Source organism: Heliconius melpomene, chromosome 17, assembly GCF_056956725.1.
Source record: "Heliconius melpomene rosina isolate 202511_hmr_F chromosome 17, ASM5695672v1, whole genome shotgun sequence".
NCBI lineage: Eukaryota > Metazoa > Arthropoda > Insecta > Lepidoptera > Nymphalidae > Heliconius > Heliconius melpomene.
The window spans coordinates 3,235,284-3,256,603 of record NC_140405.1 but is presented as its reverse complement, the minus strand read 5'-3'; the positions used below and the strand labels follow the sequence as shown (position 1 = coordinate 3,256,603).

Genomic DNA, 21,320 nt, shown 5'->3' with positions numbered 1-21,320 from the left:
GCTATCAGGCAAAAAAAACTATTTTAATAATAAAACACTGTACTTTCTTGTTGCTTAATAAAATCTTAAGCAATGTTACATAACTAGCTAATTATCCTTATTAGTTGAGTCAACTAGGCTCGTCCACATAAAAATATTTATTTTATGGCGCAGGCATTACTTACACGGCAGCGAAAACAATTTACATAACATACACTATACGGCCTTACCCCTAATAATCGAACATTATTGATGACAGACATGTGGATGCGACTATGAGGATCTTCCTTTGCGTTTAGTTATTTAAAAATAATGTGATTTAAATCACTTTATTTTTAAATTATTTTAGTTTTTCACGCTTTCGTCAAATCGAGCTTGGTTCTATGACTCTATATGGAGTATCTCAAAATCAGTTAAAAAGTAGAGAACGTGGTGGCACGCACAAGCATGTGACTGTAAGGCGGCATATGTCGGTTCGTTTCCCACTCGAAGGAATGAATTATTATTTATTAATATTTTCATTTCTTCGCTTTGGTACCAAAGCAGAAGCTCGACGTTGAGTTGTGCCACTTAACACGCAATTACTCAAAAAATCTGCGAAAAGTAGGAAACGGAGTCTCCTAGTACTAGGAGACTCCTCTTTCTACCATGCTATACGCGGGATACAGAATATATATAACAATAACAGATCCAAAATAATAAAAAAAGGCTCACAAAAGAAAATAAAATAAAAAACAAACTTATCAATACAATTCTTGTATGCATTAGCTATACGACCGAGGCGCATCCACGTTTACACGGTGATTCAACATTGTCACTGACGTATTTGCTTATACAGCGTACGCCGTGGTGGTACCACCACCACCACCACCATGCCATGGCTGGTGTAGAGTTAATACTGGCTACGATATGCAATGCTACCTTTTGTGATAATGTATTTGATAATCCGCTTTTGGGTAATATGTATTTAAATTAGAACTATTAGTTTTTCGTGTTGTCCTTTAGTTTTTTGCTATTTACTTAGTTATATTTAAAATAAGCTCGTTTCTTTATATTTTTTATTGTCACCTATTTCCTATAGACCTAGTGAAAAGTCACTCTGTTAACGATTTCATTGGGCTTTTAATTTTTAAAGTAGGTATCGTTTGTATCAAAAATATTTTTATTTAGATACCCAACTCACGGCAAGGCAGGAGGAAATACAGGATTTAAAGGACGAAGTTAATGGCAAACATCTAAAAATAGCAACGTTAAATGTAAGTTAATTGCATGTGACTTGTGATCTTCTTCTTCATATTTTTTTTATTCATATTGCAATAAAACCTATAATTAAATTAAGTAGTTCTAATTTAACTAAGTATTTTTTTTACCCTTTATCAGAATTGTACCTATTAAATATATAATATTAAATCTGTTTTTATGACTAAATAGGTATAAGAAAAAAATACTAGCTTTGCCTTTCCTAAGCTACATTCATAATATACCTATTTCATAAGTGCTAGAAAAGTTTCATATCGTAATCGCAATTAAAATATTAACTACAAAACGAAATTTACGATTCAAGTTATAATAATTGTAATATTTTTATATTACATAGAATTACCCATTGAGTTGGACGGAAAAGCTGGAAAATGGCACTATCGTCGGAAATGGGGTTGCGTTCATTATCATTGATATTTTGCGACAAAAATTCAATTTTACCTTCGAAATTGTATTGCCGGAGAAGAATGTTGAAATGGGGACGGGGAAGAAGCCTGATGAGTCTGTGATCAATCTTGTCAATAGCAGTGTAAGTTTTTAGCGCCTAGATGTAGATTTTTAGAATATTTTATTTTCTTTTGGTAGAGCTCATTTAAATGTAAAGATATATTTACTTAATGATAATTTATTACGAAATATAATAGAAAAAGTAAGGAGTAGATACAAATAAGTTACATCGTAGGTAGCATGAATTTTTTTTATAACAAATTTATTGATTCCTGTACCTATCTACCTATTTTTTTGACGCTATATACTTGACGCTGTATGCTGCAGAAAGCAGAACAGGCCCCTGCTTGCCCTGCTAACTAATGGCCTAACTTAGTGTTAAGACACTCTGTTCTAGATTTTACGCCTAATTCTGGAGGCAAAGCGCGTTGAGGGGCGGAGAACAATGCCGCGTTTTGCCTCGGTACCAGAGCAAGGATATAAAAAAAGTATCGAGTGGGAATCGAGTCCACAATTCATGACGGTTACAGTCATACGCTTGTGCCTTTGCACCACGACTGGTCTCATACCCCATTCCTATACCTAATGATTAATAAAAAATGTATCAAAATGTTGTCATTGATTAAATATTATTTCTCAAGAAAGCAGATATGGCGGCCGCATTCCTACCGATGCTTGTTAAATATAATAAATTGGTAACATTCTCGAACGATCTCGACGAAGGTGTTTGGATGATGATGTTGAAGCGCCCGAAGGAGTCAGCCGCGGGTTCTGGTCTTTTAGCACCATTTGCTACTTATGTTTGGTAACAATTTACTAAAACTAAAGTAGTATAATCTAAATAGTTGAATAAATAAGAAAAAAAAAATATTCGTATGTGGCAGTTTAATACATTATTACTAAAAAGACAGAGAGATAAATAAGGATCTTGTCTGCCGCTAACATGTAAAATCAAATAATTAAGTTTAAATAGAATTTTATTATTATTCTAGCTTGTTTGTAATAAGAGAGCTATCTTTTGTATTCCGCATATCGCAAAATAGGCAGGGGGTGCCTAGGTAACCTAGTGTTAAGAGAACCCTTCCCATTAAGTCACTTTCGTTACTCACTTGCCGCAGAAGAAGAAAGACAATGCGTGTTGAGTAGAGGAACTCAACGCCGCGCTCTTTGCCTCATTACCAGCGCGAAGAAATGGAAATATTAAATATTTCATTTTCCCGAGTGGGAACCGAACCCATAACCTATTGCATTTACATTCGCACGCTTATGCCCCTGCCAGGACTAGCCAAACTCATCTTCAAAATCATCTTTAAAATACAGGTATTTAATACTGGCAGCAGTTATATGCTACGGCCCGTGCATAACTTTGCTAACCTGGCTGAGGGCGAAATGCGTGAAAGACAATGAGTACCACATATCTCTATCTCCGAGCGTTTGGTTCGTGTATGGGGCCTTCATTAAGCAAGGAACCACTCTGTCACCTGAAGCTAGTGAGTTATTATTTATTTATATTTAGGAAAAGAGAACGTTACGTACCTAACGTTGTAGAAAACGGAGCAACTTATTAATAGTTCTCTGAGTTTATTCTGTATGATGATGAGGAAGATTTGTCTGATTTTGATTTGATTTTATTAAAATACTTCGTCTTCCATTTCCCGCTGGTTTCTGGAGACATTGCGTGTTGAGTGACGGAAAGCAACGACGCGTTTTTCCTTGTTTAAAAAATTAAAGCGCGAAGAAATTAAAATATGAAATATAATTAATATGTGTATTTAATTTTCTTGAACCACGACTTTTTAATACTTACAAGTATAAAAATTTAATTTTGTTTTCTTCAATATATTTTTAATTAGGTACTATATTTATAGTGTAGCTTTCTGCAACTGAACCAATATACCTGTAGGTGAAGCAGGCAGGTAGATATATAAAATTAACATTCAACCAAAAAAAATAAGACTTTAATATTTTATGAATTAAAATCACTCTACAGGCCCCATTGTTGAAATTCTCAGTATCTGATTTTTTAAATTCTCCAGTAAGCACTCTCTATTCCCTTCCACAAGAAGATAAAAGGGGGTTGCCCTTTTAAAAGCTATAATGTCGTGTAAATTAAATAAAATATGCAATTAAAAAAGTTAAATAATATTCCATGTAAAATTAAAGTACAAAATTTAGTTCGTGCATAATAGTACGAACAGCGCGATGGTATCGCTAATGGTGGCCAGTCATTTATCACAGAGGACCGCCCTACCAATCAGGGTAATGTAAAAACATATGAACGATTTTATCGGATTTTTGTTTTTATCCTCTAATTGTTAACTTTAATAATATGTATCTATTTTGTAATACATTTAGATTGTGAAATCTTTGCTTAATCAATATTATATATTTGTATAAAAATTATATAGTTGTGGGTTCGATACCCACTCGGAGGCATGAATTATCTATTATTAATTAATATTTTCATATCTTTGCCTTTACCAAGGTTTGTTTTCGTTAAGGATGTCTCAAAAAAATCGACGGAATGTGGGGAACGGAGTATCGTATGTGGATTCCCGCTGCTATTTGCGGGATACAGCGTGAAGCTGATTTTATTTATTTTTATTTTAGATACTACTCGTGTATTGTTCGCAACGTGGTGGTTGTTTGTGATCCTGCTCTCCGCGTTCTACACGGCCAACCTGACGGCTTTTCTGACTTTATCCAAATTTACACTGGACATTGAAAATCCTATAGACTTGTACAAGAAAAACTACCGCTGGGTCGCCACTGAGGGAGGCGCCGTACAGAATACTATTAAGAGTGTATGTTGATTTCTTCATTTTTTAAATTAACAATAATGTTTACTTTATTAAAATTGTCATTATGTCCACCTTAACTATTTTATAACTTAATAAAACTTGGACAGTGAGATACTGAGGTACTGTTACTTGTATGAAAGTTCATTTTAATTTAGTAGAAAATTTTACTTAATCTTATTAAGAATTAATAAAAGTAGTAGTGACGTAGCTACTATATGTATTTCATATAGACATCTTGTAGGTAAATGCATTATTTCCTGTAATTTTTTTTTTTTTGGAAATGTAATTTTAAGATAGTCCTTTCTCCACTTTCCACCGAATTATAGGGTCATTGTAGATTGGCGGAACCCTGTTGGGTTTACCCGCGCTTTGGTTTTGTATGTTAAATAGGTAAATACAGTGGCGTAGCTGCTCTTGATGAGTTCTAAAAAAAAAACAAAGTTTCCCTTTCCTTTTGATGCCCAGTGCGGCTTAGACGACTTGATGCCCTTTGAAATGGTATAAAGTCTAAAAAACAAAGAAAAAACAACACACTGATCGTCGACTTTGATGCCCTTTTCTTTTTGATGCCCGGTGCGACCGCCCCGCTCGCACCCCCCTAGCTACGCCACTGGGTAAATATGCTTACTGAAATTCTTATAATTACACAAAAAAATTTAAATCCAAATATTTTAAAACAGCCAGAAGAAGATCTCTACTACCTCAGCCGGATGGTATCAAACGGCCGCGCTAGGTTCCGTACAATAAAATTCAACGAGGATTTCTTACCATCAGTGACGGGAGGAGCAGTTCTGGTCAAAGAACAAGACGCAATCGACAATCTTATGTATAATGACTATTTAAGGAAGACCAAGGAAGGCGTGGCTGAAACTGAAAGATGCACTTACGTAGTGGCCCCAAACGCCTTCATGAGGAAACGAAGAGCCTTCGCGTATCCTAGAAACAGTACTTTGAAGATATTGTTTGATACCGTGTAAGTTGTGAATATCTAGTTACTTATCTGTGAAACGATTAATTTTAAATCTATATTTTATATTATTGACGCGTGTATATTCCTGGAGGAAACCTGATGTCAAGGCATTACGTTTCCCACTTTCCGCCGAATTTTCTTATTTGCATGTTGAGTGGGGAACGGAGTGTTTTAACACTAGGTTTCCTCTGCCTACCCTGCTATATACACGGGAAGCGAAAAAATGATAGATATTGTCTATATTGATATTTTTATCTACTAAACTAAACTTTAATCAGTAGTAAACGTGAGTTGTTTCTATTTTTTCACTTAAATATAAATAGCTTTACAATCGCTGCCTTCACCACAGTATTGACACTATAATTAATTGACGCATTAATTCAATATGGCGCGTGAACTTTCAACTAGAATGAAAAATTGTTTGAAAAATACTTCTGATTTTTTATATTCATTTCAGGCTTTCCCATTTAATACAATCTGGTATTGTCAAATTCCTGGAAAGAATGGATTTACCAAGCACTAAGATATGTCCTCTCGATCTTCAATCTAAGGATCGGCAGCTTAGAAACAGCGATCTTATGATGACTTATTTGATAATGGTGACGGGGTTAGCCGCGGCTATAGCAATTTTTATTGGGGAGGTAAGTTAGAAAAGAGAAAACAGTACCTTTAAAGGTACTTTGTAGAGTTGAAAATAGTGATTGATCACTAGATATCACGGGCCTCTATATAAATATTGATTTACCTTTTTGACTATACCACACCAACATAAATTTTATGACTAATATTATATGTTAATAACGTAAGTGATCGCTAGCAAAAAATAAAAATTGTTATGAAACTCATATTTGGTTACTAAACACATTAGTTTCTGATCTATAAAATATTTTCAAACGTCAGATTTACTATAATTTATTAAAAAACTACCTTTACATTTTATACTTGTTTTAGATCACTTACAAACGTTACTTGAACAAAAAACTCCTTAACGGAATATCAACCAAACCAAATAAGAATAATAAAAAGCAAAGGAATAAAGTGACTCGCACCCACTACGACGACAGTCGCCCGCCACCATACGACTCCTTATTTGGAAAAACAAAATATAAATTCAATGATTCCGAGAAGAGAATTGTAAATGGAAGGGAATATTACATTGTTCATAACGCTGTGGGGGACACACGTTTGATTCCTGTTAGAACACCATCGGCTTTTCTTTATCATTAAGAAGAAACAAATGAGAATCAAATTTTGTTATTTAAGTGTTATATGATATAGAATATTTTTTACTATCTATTGCTATGTGAAATACCTCTTGAATATAATAGAATATGCTTGTAATGTAGAATTAATATCTATTTTCTGAGATGTTTGAATTTAGATTAAAAAATATAGAAGTTATTTACAGTGTGTGCTTTAGATGTTACAATATTTACCAGAGCAGATAATATAAAAGGTAGACAATAAAAAATTGTTTCATTTTATTATATATTTTTATTAACTGTGAAAATACAATTTTCACAATTGTACTAACATTAAACCAAGATCAACATTTGCTCATATAAACTTAGTTTAAAATCAAATATCATCTGTTTGTCGACATTTAAAATCATATAAAATCGATATTGAAACCGATTAACGCAGTGTCTAATCGATTTTTAAATAGGATTTTTTTTATTATGTTTTGTTGTTTACAATTTTAAAACATCATTAAACAGATAAAACAATAATTAAATACTAGAGGCTCTGCCTGTCGTACAATAATTTACATTTTGTACATAAATACAAACAAAGGTACACTTTGCACATTGAGCAGTGACTGACGTCACGCGGCACGACATTCTATTGATAACAAACTTAATTATACATTAATAAGTTTATTATATAATATAACTCTAATTAGTTACTTATATTCTAAGAAAATGCTGTATTAAATTTTCATTGGGTAATATAATTGGATGGAAGTTTCGGCAAGATTTTAGTTTAGCCAAATGAAAATTTAAATATTATATATAAACTTTACTTGACAACATAGATGAAATGTTAAAAAAAAATACTTTCATAAATATTGTTTATTACTTGCTGAGGTGAAACTGTAAAATAATATGTTTATCCAAAAAAACGAACATATTGATAAATTTAGAACTTTCTAAATAAACTCTAGAATTTCATCTTCTTCTAATAGAATACTTTAAATAGATTATACATTTAAACAAAATGCTGTAAACAATTTTGCTAGCGTTACAATAATTATTTTAAACCTTAGTAAGCCACTTAAACAATTTCCGATATAATTTGATTATGAATATTTAAATTTTAAATTCATTCATTAAAATTATAATTGTAAATAAAAATAAGCCTCACATTAATTTCCAATAGACTGAACATGATGTGGAAACTATTTTATTTGAGCTACGTTTTGGAAAAATAAAGAAACAAAATGATTTTAAAGTAGGCCTAATATTTTTATCTTATCTATAATACAATTTCTCTATCTAATGTCAAGTGCATATGTCAAAAAAACTTTAGTAAAGTACGTTTATACTGTGACAGATTATTTTAAGCCTCTCATCGTAAAATCAGACCATTAAAAAAACAACTGAAGACGAAAAAAGAAGATAAATTCCTGACCATTTAAAGCACAATAATAGCGTTTAATTTGGACGAAAGTTTTAAGTTTATATAACAACAACATGTCATTACTTAGTAATTTAATTAATGTTATTAGACAAAATGAAAAAGCCTCCTCGGTACATAAATTATAACATGTACGTACACGTCAATTAAAAAAATCTATCTATAGAAATTATAATTTAAAATTATCCACAAAACTGCTTCAACACATATGATTTAGTTTTTTAAACGATCAATATTTTCATGTTTTTAAGTGACTCTAGCCAGTCTGATAATTCTTCTATAGCAAGTAAGAATTACCTATTTTATATTGAATTCATAATGCTAAATATTTCATTGAACAAACTTATATATCTACATAGTTTCAAATCATTTTTATATAACATTTTGGTTTTGAAATATGATATTAATAATATATAGGCTATCCTATATTTTCCTTTAATATTTAAAAAACAACTTCATTGCAAATTAAAGGATAAAATATTTTGTGATATATATCCTTAGTTAAATGCTTATTGCAAAATAACCCGCTTGTCTAAATTCTTACTACTTTAACTTTTTCATCTACTTAAACTATCGTCATCACAATGTTTTAAGTAAATCTAAATAACGTGACTTCGTGTTATGAAAATGCACACTATATTTGGTGTGATTATTAAAACTAATATAAAGGTGTTATAGTTATTATTAATTCAACAAGAACATTTAATAAAATCGATATTTTATTTGTTGTTTATAAAAATCGATATTGATCGATTATTGTTTTCTTTGGTTGAAAACACTATTGTTGAGCCAAGAATTAAACTACGAATATTCTTATATTAACATATAATATTATAATGTGTTACAAAAATGGTATGTCGTATAGTTTAATTATAATATGGTTATTTTACTATCGAAATGAATTGATAGAAATTATGTCATAATAAAACTTATTGATATATCTATCTAGCTCTGACATGTAAAATGTGTAACAGATGGTATATATTTTCTAATATGTAATATAATTTTGTGTCTGTGATTGTGGAAAAATCATCTAAAAATGAAATCTGGTATTTATTCTTCACTGTTCTTTTTTCTTAGATTTTCATGAATTTGACACATATAAAATAAAATCCATGTTTATCCATCAAATTTAATTAATTCTGCAGCACTTCTTCAATAGTACCACCTACTATCAATTGTTTTAAATAGTGAAGTACCACAGATAAGATATCATCTATTGAAGTAACTCGAAATCTAAGGTCAATAACATTTGACCTTGAATATCGTAAAAATGTCAAAATATGAGGAAAATTAGTTCGACCGAAACGTTTCTATAATCTCGTTTCGATTTTGTGATGGACAGTTTTATACCCAAACGTGACTTTTATTATTTTTCCTATAATACCGCCCCCCTTGTACGAATAGACAGATATGGCAATAAGTTTAAAAAGTTATTATTTGTATACTGAAGTATCATCATTGTATGAAATAATTAGAAATATTATTATATTAATTGCATATATGAAACATACACATATATTAAATTGTACTTCTGGTTATTTTTGTATAGAAATTTAACACAATTAAAATGTTTCGCAAAAACCAACCTAAAAAAATTGATAAACGATTTTTACATAAATTGTTTCTATACGCTAGTAATTTTCTATTTTTCTTAGTAGTTTTTACTTTTAAAATAAAAAAAATTAAAAAAATCAATCAAATATGAGTGTGGCATTATAATTTACACTAATTATAATAACTATTAACGGGCATTAGCGAAATGTCTAACTAGTTTATAATTATATAATATTATATATAGCTCATAGGCTATTAACCCTGACACACTTCTCTTGTAAATCTTAGATTTTATTATTAATACTATATATTATTAACTCATAGGACCAATTGAATACCAATCATGGCCGTCAAGTAGTTGTTTTTCATGTTTTTTTATTAGAAAATAATTATTATAATTGTGAATCAAAACCGCACATATGTATCGATTGTGTAATAATAAAATATAATTAATATTAATAGCTCTTAAATTATATTTTGTAAGATTGACTAACGTTTGAAGTAAAAATTTTAAAAAATACGACGACGGCTGTATTTTCTTTTACAAAGTATAAAAAGAGTTTTATACTTTCATCACATTATATTAAAATTCAGAGGCGTTTTTTGTTTAATAATTTAATTTAAATTTAAATTGAAAATTAAACATGCGATACTGCATAATATTCATAATGTTTTCATAATTAATAATGTACAGTACAGTAAATATATATTTGTATAAATCGTATAAAGGCGACCTCAATAGGCGGCCGAACACACACAATACACATTAGTTGTGAAATTCCTATATCTAAGAACACATCGTTTCTTCAAAGCTTTATTATATTTCTTTTTTATATTTTACTTTTTTTAATAATCTTTAAAAAATGTATGTAGAAAAAAAATAAAAAATAACATTACCCTCATATATAAAAAGAGGCTAAATATCAAGTATTCAATACATTTAAATAATAAAAATAAAAAAAACAGTCAACAGTTATATAAAGAGGCCTTTTAGACAAAGACATTTAGACACTACATCTCAAAACTATAAAATAAAAAGAAATAGTAACAAGAAAAGAAATAAAAAAATAGATCATAGATAAATAATCAAAATTTTATTTATTATCATTTATGATATAATTCATTTATTTGTTAATTAATTTATTACCTATATGTATGTGTTAGCTTCCATTTCACAGCTAGTGTGTAGTGTGTGGTGCGTGCCCTACGCGGCCGCCTGTCAGACCGCCAGGCGACCGTCTATCATTGGAGAGGGCAAGAGAGACCTAGAAATAGAAAGGAAAACAATATAAAATAATTAACGTTAAAACAAGCTTGAGGCCAGTCGTGATGCACAGGCACAGGCGTGTGATGGTTAACGCGATAGGTTGCGCGTTCGATTTTCACTCCAGGAAATAAAAAGAACTATGCATGTTGAGTTGAACCACTTCAGAATTAGGCAAACAGTGGGGAGTGCCTTAACACTAGGCTCCTTCTGCCTACACTGCTGTGTTCAGTTGGTTTATTTTTCATAATCAAAGTAAGAAAAAACATCTCACCCGCATTCCAACGCATCTAGATTTCTCGTTGTATTATTAGTTCCTTGTGCATTCGCAGCGATATTAGAATTCATTGACTCCGTCCGAGAGCCCATGTTCCTTTGCCTGCACATATACGGTGTGACAGTTGGCGATGGAGTACTTTGTTTCTGAAATTAATGATAACTACATTGTAAAATTATGAAACTAATGAATTTAAATGAAATAATAAAATTATACTTTTTTTTTAAATTTTATGTAACTACAAATGATGGCTATAAGTTAAATATAAATAATTGGTTAAAAAGTGGTGAAGAATTCCTAAATTTATACATTTTAGGATTATTTGTAAATGACAATTAATGAGAACTACTTCGTTATATACCACTAGCTAATAACTATCAATAAAAAGTTTCATAAAAAGATTAGTTAATAATCACCTCTAAAACGAATTATATTCCGTAATAAAAAAATATAATTGTTAAAACAGAAACATAATTACAATCAACAAAATTAAAGAATAATTGATAAAAATTATTTTTTTTGAAAAATAAAACGTCCATACAAATATAATTGTGTTTGTTGAACAGTTTTATAAAAGTCAAGGCTATATAAGAAAATTGATCATAAAAAATATATCATAACAACCATCGACGAGTATATGCAGTCATCAAAAAGGGCAAGCCTTAATACATGAATAAATAACCAAGCTTATCTAAAATTCTATTATGCTTCAATTTTCATGTCATAAATAAATGACAGGTAATATATTTTCCAATCAATTCTCTAAACAATTAAAAAGATAATATATAAATAAATAAACATTTATATTTAATATTGATATATTTAAGTATTATAATGATATATTAAGTTATTTTATAGAAGACGAGAAGAGAAGAAAAAATGCAGATAATAAAACTTGTAGAAAAAATATAGATTAAATAAAAAAAACATTAACGTTCTGTATTAAATTAATGTAAAAAATGTGCTTTTTAGGGAAATATAATTCAAAAAAAGTACTGTGAAATAAAATAAATATATATAACTTACAGTTAAAAAATTGAAATAAAACACGAATTATATGGTATGTTGTTATTTTACTTAACAGTTATATCTAAAATCGATATGTTATCAGACTGACTAGTGCTATTCAAATGCAATCGTAAATTCTTTGACATTATATTTAATTTCTGATATATTTTGCAATTTCAATTAATTATTTATAAAATCCTATTGACATATCGATATGTTATCTTTTATTTTCAATACATGTAAATATAAATAGCTATGCTTTTGTAATACTAAGTGATTTTATTTGTTGTGTAATGTATTTTATGAAGTGTAAAATAGTAAAAGAAATCAAAAACATAATATATTTTCTTTATTTTCCATATATTTTATACATAACCACAAAACAAATATACTTTGGCATACTGAGGTATTAAACTAACCATGATTTGTACAAATGACATCACTAAAAGTTCCAGTTTAAAAATATTTAAGTAAATATCACATTTATTTTGTACAAAAACGGAAAATAATGTTTAAACATAACGGGCTATCCATAAATTACGTCGTCGATGGGTGACAATGTGTGACGAGGGGCCCTAATCTTCGTTACATCAATATGTAATACATTATAATAAGAAAATTGTGCAAACAAAACTGTTTTCCGAACAATTGTTTTAATTTAATAATTTTTATGTGTATATTCCAAATAATATGACGGCACACTAACGTCTCAAAAGTGTGACAAACTCTTGTCACAGTTGAAGTGAAATCAAAAATTATAATACTTGTGTGACGTAATTTATGGATGGCCCTTTACTATGTTTATTCAAAATTCTTCAAAAAGACGGTTGTACTATCGGCGTTAGACATTTGCTGGTCACGTCAAGTTGGAATTCCTTGAAAAATATAATCGAACCCTTATCGTTTTTAAACTGTAAAACTGCAATTTAAAAAAATATACCCTGCGAAATTATATTTATTTGAACTACTATATATATTTGTGGTCCATTTTAATTTATACATTGTACGGGGTACAACGGTCCCACCTTCTTAAATCATTCAATAATTTTTATACTGTTTTCAAAAATATAATTGTTTTATAATCATAGTTAATACTTATAGACATATTTTGAACCCTGTATATTTATTTTAAGATAAATCTTATAAATATTTTTTTAAATATCTCACTAATATACAAATTTGTATACAGAAATAAATAGTAGATAATATATATTTTTACATAAATAAGAGATAACTAGTTTTAAAAAAAAACTATTGAAAAAAAATAAAAACTATTCTTTTTTTTTCAAACCAATTAAACACAAAAATATACATATATTATTATAATTAAAATGAGGCATATCAACGAAACATAGTCATATATTAACTTAAAAATGAATGATGAAAAAGAATGAATTAACTTAAAGAATGTATGTAAAATAATACAAATATTTGTATCATGAAAATATACATATGTTTTTAAAGAGTGTTCACAATTTTGAAAGCTACAATGGAACGACTATAAAAGTATGCAATGAAAATATATATTTAACTACTATTAAAGTGCAAATATTCTACAACTTCTTTTATCTTTGTATATTATACAAAAATAAATTCAGTGACTATGTCAAATATACTAATTATAATAAAAATTTTGGTATTATATTACATTGAAAATTATGTACAAACAGATACAAGCAAAAAATAACGTTCATATGACAAAAAAAAATGAATATTTTGGATTAAAGTAATATGGATATAATAATAATAATTTTTTATACCATTGACCAAACAGTGCCATATTTTAAAAATCACAATTCAAGATTAAGAAATCACTAGTTACCTCCTTCTTCAATATCAAATAACAAATAGAAAGTTAAAAACATAACAGCCTATTCCATAAACACATATAAATATCCATAAATAAACACACAAAAAATTGGGTAAATCAGAGTATAATTGCAAATTTGGGAAAAATATTGCCATTTGTTAATTTTAGATTATTTAAGGTCGTTTACTTTTATTAATATGGATAGTTCTGTGGATAATTTATAGTAAAATGAGAATTAGCAGATTGCCAGTATTGAAAAAATGTGGTATTTTATAATAACTACGTACAAGTAGAGTTTATAAAATTTTTACTTTATAAGATACTTACTTCAGAAGTTGCAGTTGGTTCAAATTTAAAAAATATGTTCGATTTTGAAGCCAAATAGTTATTTTAGCTGTACTTTTCTAAATATGGCCCCATTTAGCAAGTCACATACATATATTTGTTTATTTTTCATGGCAATAAAAAGTTATTAAATGAGCAACAATCTACCCTACCTACCCTATAAATACATATATAAATACACATAAACACGTATAAAACTACGCAAACTGGTATACACGTGTACGTACTTGCTGGTTGGGTCCGCAGCACGTCGCGTTGTGGCAGAGGTCGTTGGGCGGGCAGTGCAGCGCGCACGGCGCTTCGGCCGCACCACCGCTTATTATCTGTTTATTGTTATAAATATATTATAAATTTGTGTAAATTGTGGATTTTTTTATTATTTATATTGTTCATTCTAATAATAATATATAATATGTTTTTCTTTTAAGGATTAGTTTAGTACTTAGAGAGAATATCTGTTGAGATCGTCCAGTAGTTTTTTTTTCTAGATATTAAATGTATTTGCTAAATGTTGGCGACAAAACGCAATTTGTACTTATTAAGAGTGAAGAAATAAAAACATTTTCAATATAAATTATATCGTGTGGACACTTAAATACGTCGCACTGACATAGTGTTAGACTGTAAACGCGTTGGTTTTGGGTTCAATTTCCACTCAATTGTTTTTATTTCTCTATTTCATTTCTGTATTTCTCTATTTCAAGCAAATGACAGACAAGAGATGACAAAGCGCGGCACTGAGTTCAGCCACTCAATACTCATATGTGGAATGAGTGGAACGCGGATGGCGGTGTGTCTTATTGTGTTTGTCCACTAGGTTCTCTCCGCCTACCCTACTGCATATACTGTCTAGGACTGGAATACAACATGATTTAGCCTAATGAGACTTGAGACCAAAGGCTCGTAATAATTAAAATTTGTAAAAGTAAACTTAATTTGTGTGAGAATTAAACTAATAATCCTACTAATATTATAAATGTGAGTTTGTGAGGATGCATGTATGTTTGTTTCAATCTTACACAAAAACTACTAAACAGATTTAGACGAAACTTTACAGTAATATAGCTTATACATCAGAATAACGCATAGGCTACAATTTATCTAAAGATATGGCTTAAATATGAAGGCAAGTTGGGCAAATGGGCCTAGTAAAATATAAATACCTCAGTGCCGTCCAACGGTAATTCAACAAACTCGGGTTGTATCGTCGTAGAGTGGATACCTTCATTGTGGAAGAATTCCTTTACTTTTTCAGCTATCTTCATATATTCCGATAAATTTCTACATCTGTAACAAAACCGTTTTCGTTTTCAGTGTTATATAATTTATGTATGCTTTCAAATTTTAATATTTAAAATTTGATAGTTATATATAATAAAATTTGATAATTACATAAATAATAGTTTTTCGCGTTACATTTTTGTTTCTTTAGGAAATCTAGTGTTAAGGCACTCCGTCCCACACGCCTAATTTGGCAGGCAGTGAGTGGCCAAATAAACGCCGCTCATTAGAAAAATAATAAAATTTCATAAAACAAAAATAATTGTTTAGACGACCATAGCTTTGTAGGGAAGTAAAGGGCATAAACATTTTTATAGTAATCAGCAACATAGGTATTGATTTTATTATCACTAAGATATTTTTACAAATCTATAAAAGACAAAGGTTCATAAAGAAACAAAAAAAGAAATAAATTATTCTTAAATTAACTTACATAGTTTCTTTATTAATCTAAAAATAAACATTAATAAATTACTATAATAGATGATCATTATTTTTAAATAACTTTATTTTTAAATTACTCTGACATTGAAATATTGGCTAAACAAAAGCATATTTCATATAATATTATATCTCATAATTTATCAAAACCTATATATATGTGGTATTGAGTAGAAACGGCGTTGTTGCGTACAATAGATACTTTAGAGATAAACGACTTGTTGAAATTATCAATAAATCGTTAACGGCAAAAACAGATGTAAAGATACTATAGAAGGATCTCTGATTATATAACAAATTGAGATATGGTTTATATTTTTATTAATTTTATTTTAATATTGAAAATAAAGTTTTTACATTTTAATAAGTAAGTGGCCAGTTCTAATAGTTAAACTGCTATTTTCTTTTCAGGTGTTCTTTATCTCTCGTTTTCTGCTAGGTTAGCTAATAACTTTCACCTGCCTTCTCTTATAAGTATGTATGTATATATAACACCTTATCTCTATCAAAACAACACACAACGCAACAACGCCTGTTCGTGGCAAGTTACAACCACAATTTTTCGTAATAACGTCACGTAAAAATAAATGTTATTTTAAATTTCATAACTTAAAATAACAATAACGACTAAACTCTGAAAAAACTTACTAAAAAAACTAACATTACATGACTCACATCCGGAACATGCTAATGCAAATTGCATTCCCTCTCTCGTGTCTACTAAAACGTATTGGCATTCAGTGCCAATGTCATGAAAGATCATCGCGATAGAAACGTCTACAACGCGATAAGAAATAACACCTTGCTCTCTCATGCGGTCACCGACGGCGATATTCACATAATAAATATATATAGTACTAGCGGACGCGCGCAGCTTCGCTAGCTTATTTAGCGGTGAATTCTAATAAACCATGAAACATGTGTTCAATGAAATATTTTTAAGAGTCGAAATTTCAAATTTTATAAAAATCGGTGGCGATTTGAAGATTTTTTCATACAAACTTTCAACCCCTTATTTGCACCCTTAGGGGGTGAATTCTAGAAAACCATGAAACATGTGTTCAATTAAATACTTTTAAGAGTCTGAATTTCAAATTTTATAAAAATTGGTGCCGATTTAAATTTTTTTCCATACAAACTTACAACCCCTATAAATAAAATCCCTTCTTAGTGGATGTCCATATTACGAAAGTAAACATCTGTCCAAATTTCACGTTTCTCCGCACAGCGGTTACGGCTGTGCGTGCGTCTTACCTCAGTCAGTGAGGACAAGTCCTTTTATATATATAGATAGTAGTAGTATATACTAGTTGCCGACCGCCATTTCCATTAAAATTAGTGTTACTTTACAAACGGACAGGTTGTGGAGGAAAGTGAGAAGCGGAGAGTTTTAACACTAGCCTCCTGCCTACCCTGCTACATGCGGTATACACGGCGTGAAGCTGAAACCATCAATTTGAAAGTCTTCAAGTGACAACAAAATTATATTAATAAACTAAAATATCAATTACGTTACTTCTTGCTTGAGAAAAAATTATATTAAAAATGGCGTTATCATTACATTCGGGTTAAAGGATTAGTTAATAGATAATATTTTGTAAAATGTTGTAAAAATGTATCTACGCATAATAAAAAACTAAACGCATAATTGACACATAGTAACGGATCAGTGAATCGAGAGCAATAAATGTTATTAAATTAAATAAATGTTATAAAGTTAATGATTGAATTTTCTCGAAAAATATTGTAAAAATGTACGGATAATTGAAAAAAGTAACGCAACAGTGAATCGAGAGCAATAAATGGTATATAAATGTTATAAAATTAAAGTTTAAACTATAAAAGTATTTTATTGCTTAAACTTTAATTTCTATTAAATAAAAAGACACCGCTTTTTATGTATGTTTGTCAGCTACACGCGTTTTTTAGCTTTTTTTTATAGCTGGTTAGGCAGAGGAAACCAAATCAAAGTCAAAGTAAAAAATCCGATAAATGGTAATTTATATTTATATTAATTAGAGATAAAAACGATTAAACTAATAATAATTTTTAAATTTTTTTTATATAAAAGGCACTCCTTTGGATGCACTCATCCGCCTATAAACTTAAGTATGCCAACTTTTATAAGTCCACGTCAGTTTCAAGATTGTAAAGTATAGGTACATCCGTTGATCTATAATCCTGAAATTGGTATGCAACCCTTGGTGGGCGAGTCCGACTCGAACTTGACAAGTTTATTTTATTTATAAAATAACAAACGTATTTAACAAATAACACTCTATATATAGAATCAAATATCACTTGTTTTGTTCCAATTAACTAAATATAGCGAAATAGAAAGTAGGCACTGGTCACGTCTATTTTAAAAATAAAGCAATTCTACGCAACTTACGTCATTTACTTATTGTATAATGAATAATATTTTATAAATATACGATTACAATAAATATACAGATATGTAGGCGTAGGACAAAAACAACTATTTTTTTCTATCAATTCTATTATAAATATAAAACTTCTAAAGGATATTCGAGTCTGCCGCTACTAACAACCCAAATAAATTGAATTAACACAAAGTCATAAGATTGACAAAGGAAACGCAGGATATATGCCAAATTATATATATGTAATTTAGTATTTACTGTAGGGCACATAATGGTGATTCATCAACAGGTACAAAATAAATAATAAGGTCTTTTTAATTTTTTTAGACATTACAAAAAACATAAATGTACACTACATTTATAATTTATAAAAAAAAGTAGTTTAAAAACATCGGTTCACTGACACTTATTCAGGGACAAAGGCCGTTTGGTTGGAATGATGCCAACAAGAACGAGAGCCGAAATGTTTTGAAAAACACATAAATGTGTATCGTATTTATATTAGTCTGCAACACTGTACTGCCTTGCATGTGAAATTAGAACAAATTATTGTTATAGGAAATTATAGATTTTCTATGATAAACGTGACCCATCCTACGCCAGAGCCCAGGGGTGGCGCACATGGACACGTGTGACAGTTAACACGACAGGTTGCGGGTACGATCTCCACTCGAGGAAATGGAAATATTTAATGTTTTAATTTCTTGTATCTAGTGTAGAGGCAAAGTGCGGCATTCAAATCCGCCACTCAACATGCAATGCCTCCAGAACTTGGCGGAATGTAACGGAGTGTCTTATCACTAAGCGTTCTGGTACCCTCTACCTACCCTGCTATGTGGGATATAGCGTGAAGCTAAAAAAAGACACATCGTAAAAACATATTTTTAAAGATACTTTCATCTTTCCAGTGTCTGAAGCATTCTGTACTAAAATGCTAGGCACTAATTAATAGCATTATAATTCAAAAATACCTAAGACCTAGACGAAAAAAATGTTTATTTAGTATACGAAACGATTTTAAAGTCTTTACTCTTCTCCATATCAGGAGATAATTACAATAATAAAACGTTATCGGTCATTTTAGTGCAATACAACATTGCCTAATCTGATTAATTATAATTATAACATATAAAAACTATTTTTTCCATACTTTGTGTCTGTACTAAAGTTGATATTAAATGTACTAACGAATCTAGAACATTGTTATCAAGTAATAAAAAGCTTTCACTATCAAATGATTCCTATTTGAATACGTTTGTATTTTTTAAAAATGACACCAATATTATCTATTTGTATTGTTTGAGATGACATTTCCATTTGTTAGGCACGTAGTGTTTTAATGCATTAAATTTAATATAGACAAATATATTATTTTTTTGGAGGACATTTAATAAGTAAGTAAATATAAGATGTGTTTTTAGTTTATATTATATATAACTTTTAAAGCCAATGTGAGATAGCGTATGACCTCATCAAAAGAAACACCCGCATGATTCATGATGTTGTTAAGAGGAATTGATTTGTGTGTAGAATGTCATCGCGATAGTGACCATTTAATGAAAGTCACACACAGTTCGGATGTACGGGATTGAAATCCTTGATTAATATATATAGCTATATTTCTCTTTCTTTTTTCTCTTATTTTTCTTTTCTTAGATATTTCTTATGAAAATTGACGAAAAACCTTCTTTAAAATGGTAACTTTTTAATTTTTAACTGATTAAAATAGTTTTATTTTAACTTTAAAGTTTAAGAGAAGCAAGGCAAAATACAATAGCGAAAACTGTAATTAAATCGGCTTAGCCGTTTCGGAGTTTACTGAAAAAAAACCCACAGACAAACTTTTTAAAAATAATTGTTTTCGGTTCTATTATATTATTAAATGCCAACAATAACACATTTTCTTATACATCCTCCATGTACAGACATCTATCCGTTACGATTCTGTTACAGATATACATAGATAAGGGCATTTTCCCTGATTAGATTTGTCACTAAGATTTGTCTATATTGAAAAATACACAAAAAAAATGTAAAGATATTCTTAGACCTTTCATGAATATTTTTACACAGAATTCAAACTACTATTAATTTTTTAAAAATACTTAACCAAAGTTCAGAGCGATCGAAAACTCTTTAAATATTACATAATGGACTTCCCTGAAAGCCTTTTATGTTGCAATTGAAAGTAATTCATTTCATCAATTTTAAATTAAGTCAACCAATTTTCGTTCCCACATTCAATCTTCGCGTTAACGGACCGAGTATTTTTAATTTATTTATTGTATTATTATGTTGTTTAATTGTATATTTACGTGTGATCATACCTTATATGAGCACTGGCTATAATCCTGTCACCCGCTAGCTGCCACACGTGGAACTCGTGGACCGCGAGGACTCCGTCCACCTTCTCCAAAAGACGTCTTTGAATGACGTCCACCTTTTAGGATAAACAAAATTTTTGAACATTTTAACATTTTTTAAGTGTAATTTAACACTTAGGAAAGAAAAATACTTAGAAAATTTACAAAAATTTGTATGTTGTTAGCATCTCTCTACAGAGATGCTAACAACATAAAGCAAGTATAATAATTTCGACGTAGCTTAATGAGAACGAATGGCTTAGTGGTCAGAGCGGCTGGACGGTTTCCAAGAGGACGTTTTCTAAATAAGTAAAATTTTGGACTTTTGTAAAGGGACTTAGTCCCGAAATAAAGCTTTCAGACTATTGCGCATTGTTCGTGTGGGCAAACAATAAATAAAAAATAAGAAAAACTAAAATCGAATCAGCGCAGCCATTTAACTTCAGGGCGACCTGTCTACCTTACTGTATGATTTGTAGAGGTTCTACGGGCATGA

The 21,320-nt window shown here is 29.7% G+C and overlaps 2 protein-coding genes across 3 annotated transcripts in view; one reads left to right on the top strand and one right to left on the bottom strand.

Moving 5' to 3' along the window:
• Positions 1–791: 791 nt before the first annotated feature.
• Positions 792–7,810, top strand: Ir76b (Ionotropic receptor 76b). Its single transcript, XM_085200033.1, has 9 exons — positions 792–935; positions 1,150–1,235; positions 1,577–1,768; positions 2,328–2,491; positions 3,007–3,176; positions 4,297–4,490; positions 5,168–5,460; positions 5,915–6,098; positions 6,409–7,810. The coding sequence occupies exons 1-9, from the start codon at positions 857–859 to the stop codon at positions 6,682–6,684; spliced, it is 1,638 nt and encodes a 545-aa protein (XP_085056159.1). The 5' UTR covers positions 792–856; the 3' UTR covers positions 6,685–7,810.
• Positions 6,929–21,320, bottom strand: part of ZnT63C (solute carrier family 30 member 1) — a 27,181-nt gene continuing 12,789 nt past the window's right edge. The window contains exons 6-10 of one of the 2 annotated variants that reach the window (XM_085200034.1): positions 20,789–20,901; positions 15,519–15,642; positions 14,583–14,678; positions 11,190–11,338; positions 6,929–10,916 (exon numbers count right to left, since the gene is read on the bottom strand). In XM_085200034.1, the coding sequence (XP_085056160.1) occupies positions 10,871–10,916; positions 11,190–11,338; positions 14,583–14,678; positions 15,519–15,642; positions 20,789–20,901 (528 nt within the window). In that variant the 3' untranslated portion in view covers positions 6,929–10,870. Of the gene's footprint in view, positions 10,917–11,189; positions 11,339–12,532; positions 13,076–14,582; positions 14,679–15,518; positions 15,643–20,788; positions 20,902–21,320 lie in introns of those variants that run through there. The other variant, XM_085200035.1, reaches the window with a different exon arrangement.

What these genes read in the sequence shown, in the direction of transcription:
- Ir76b (XM_085200033.1), top strand. Translation starts at nt 857, where the DNA reads ATGGCTGGTGTAGAGTTAATACTGGCTACGATATGCAATGCTACCTTT. An exon ending in CACTCTGTCACCTGAAGCTA is followed by an intron (nt 3,177 to 4,296) that starts GTGAGTTATTAT and finishes TTTTTATTTTAG; the next exon opens with ATACTACTCGTGTATTGTTC. An exon ending in TACAGAATACTATTAAGAGT is followed by an intron (nt 4,491 to 5,167) that starts GTATGTTGATTT and finishes ATTTTAAAACAG; the next exon opens with CCAGAAGAAGATCTCTACTA.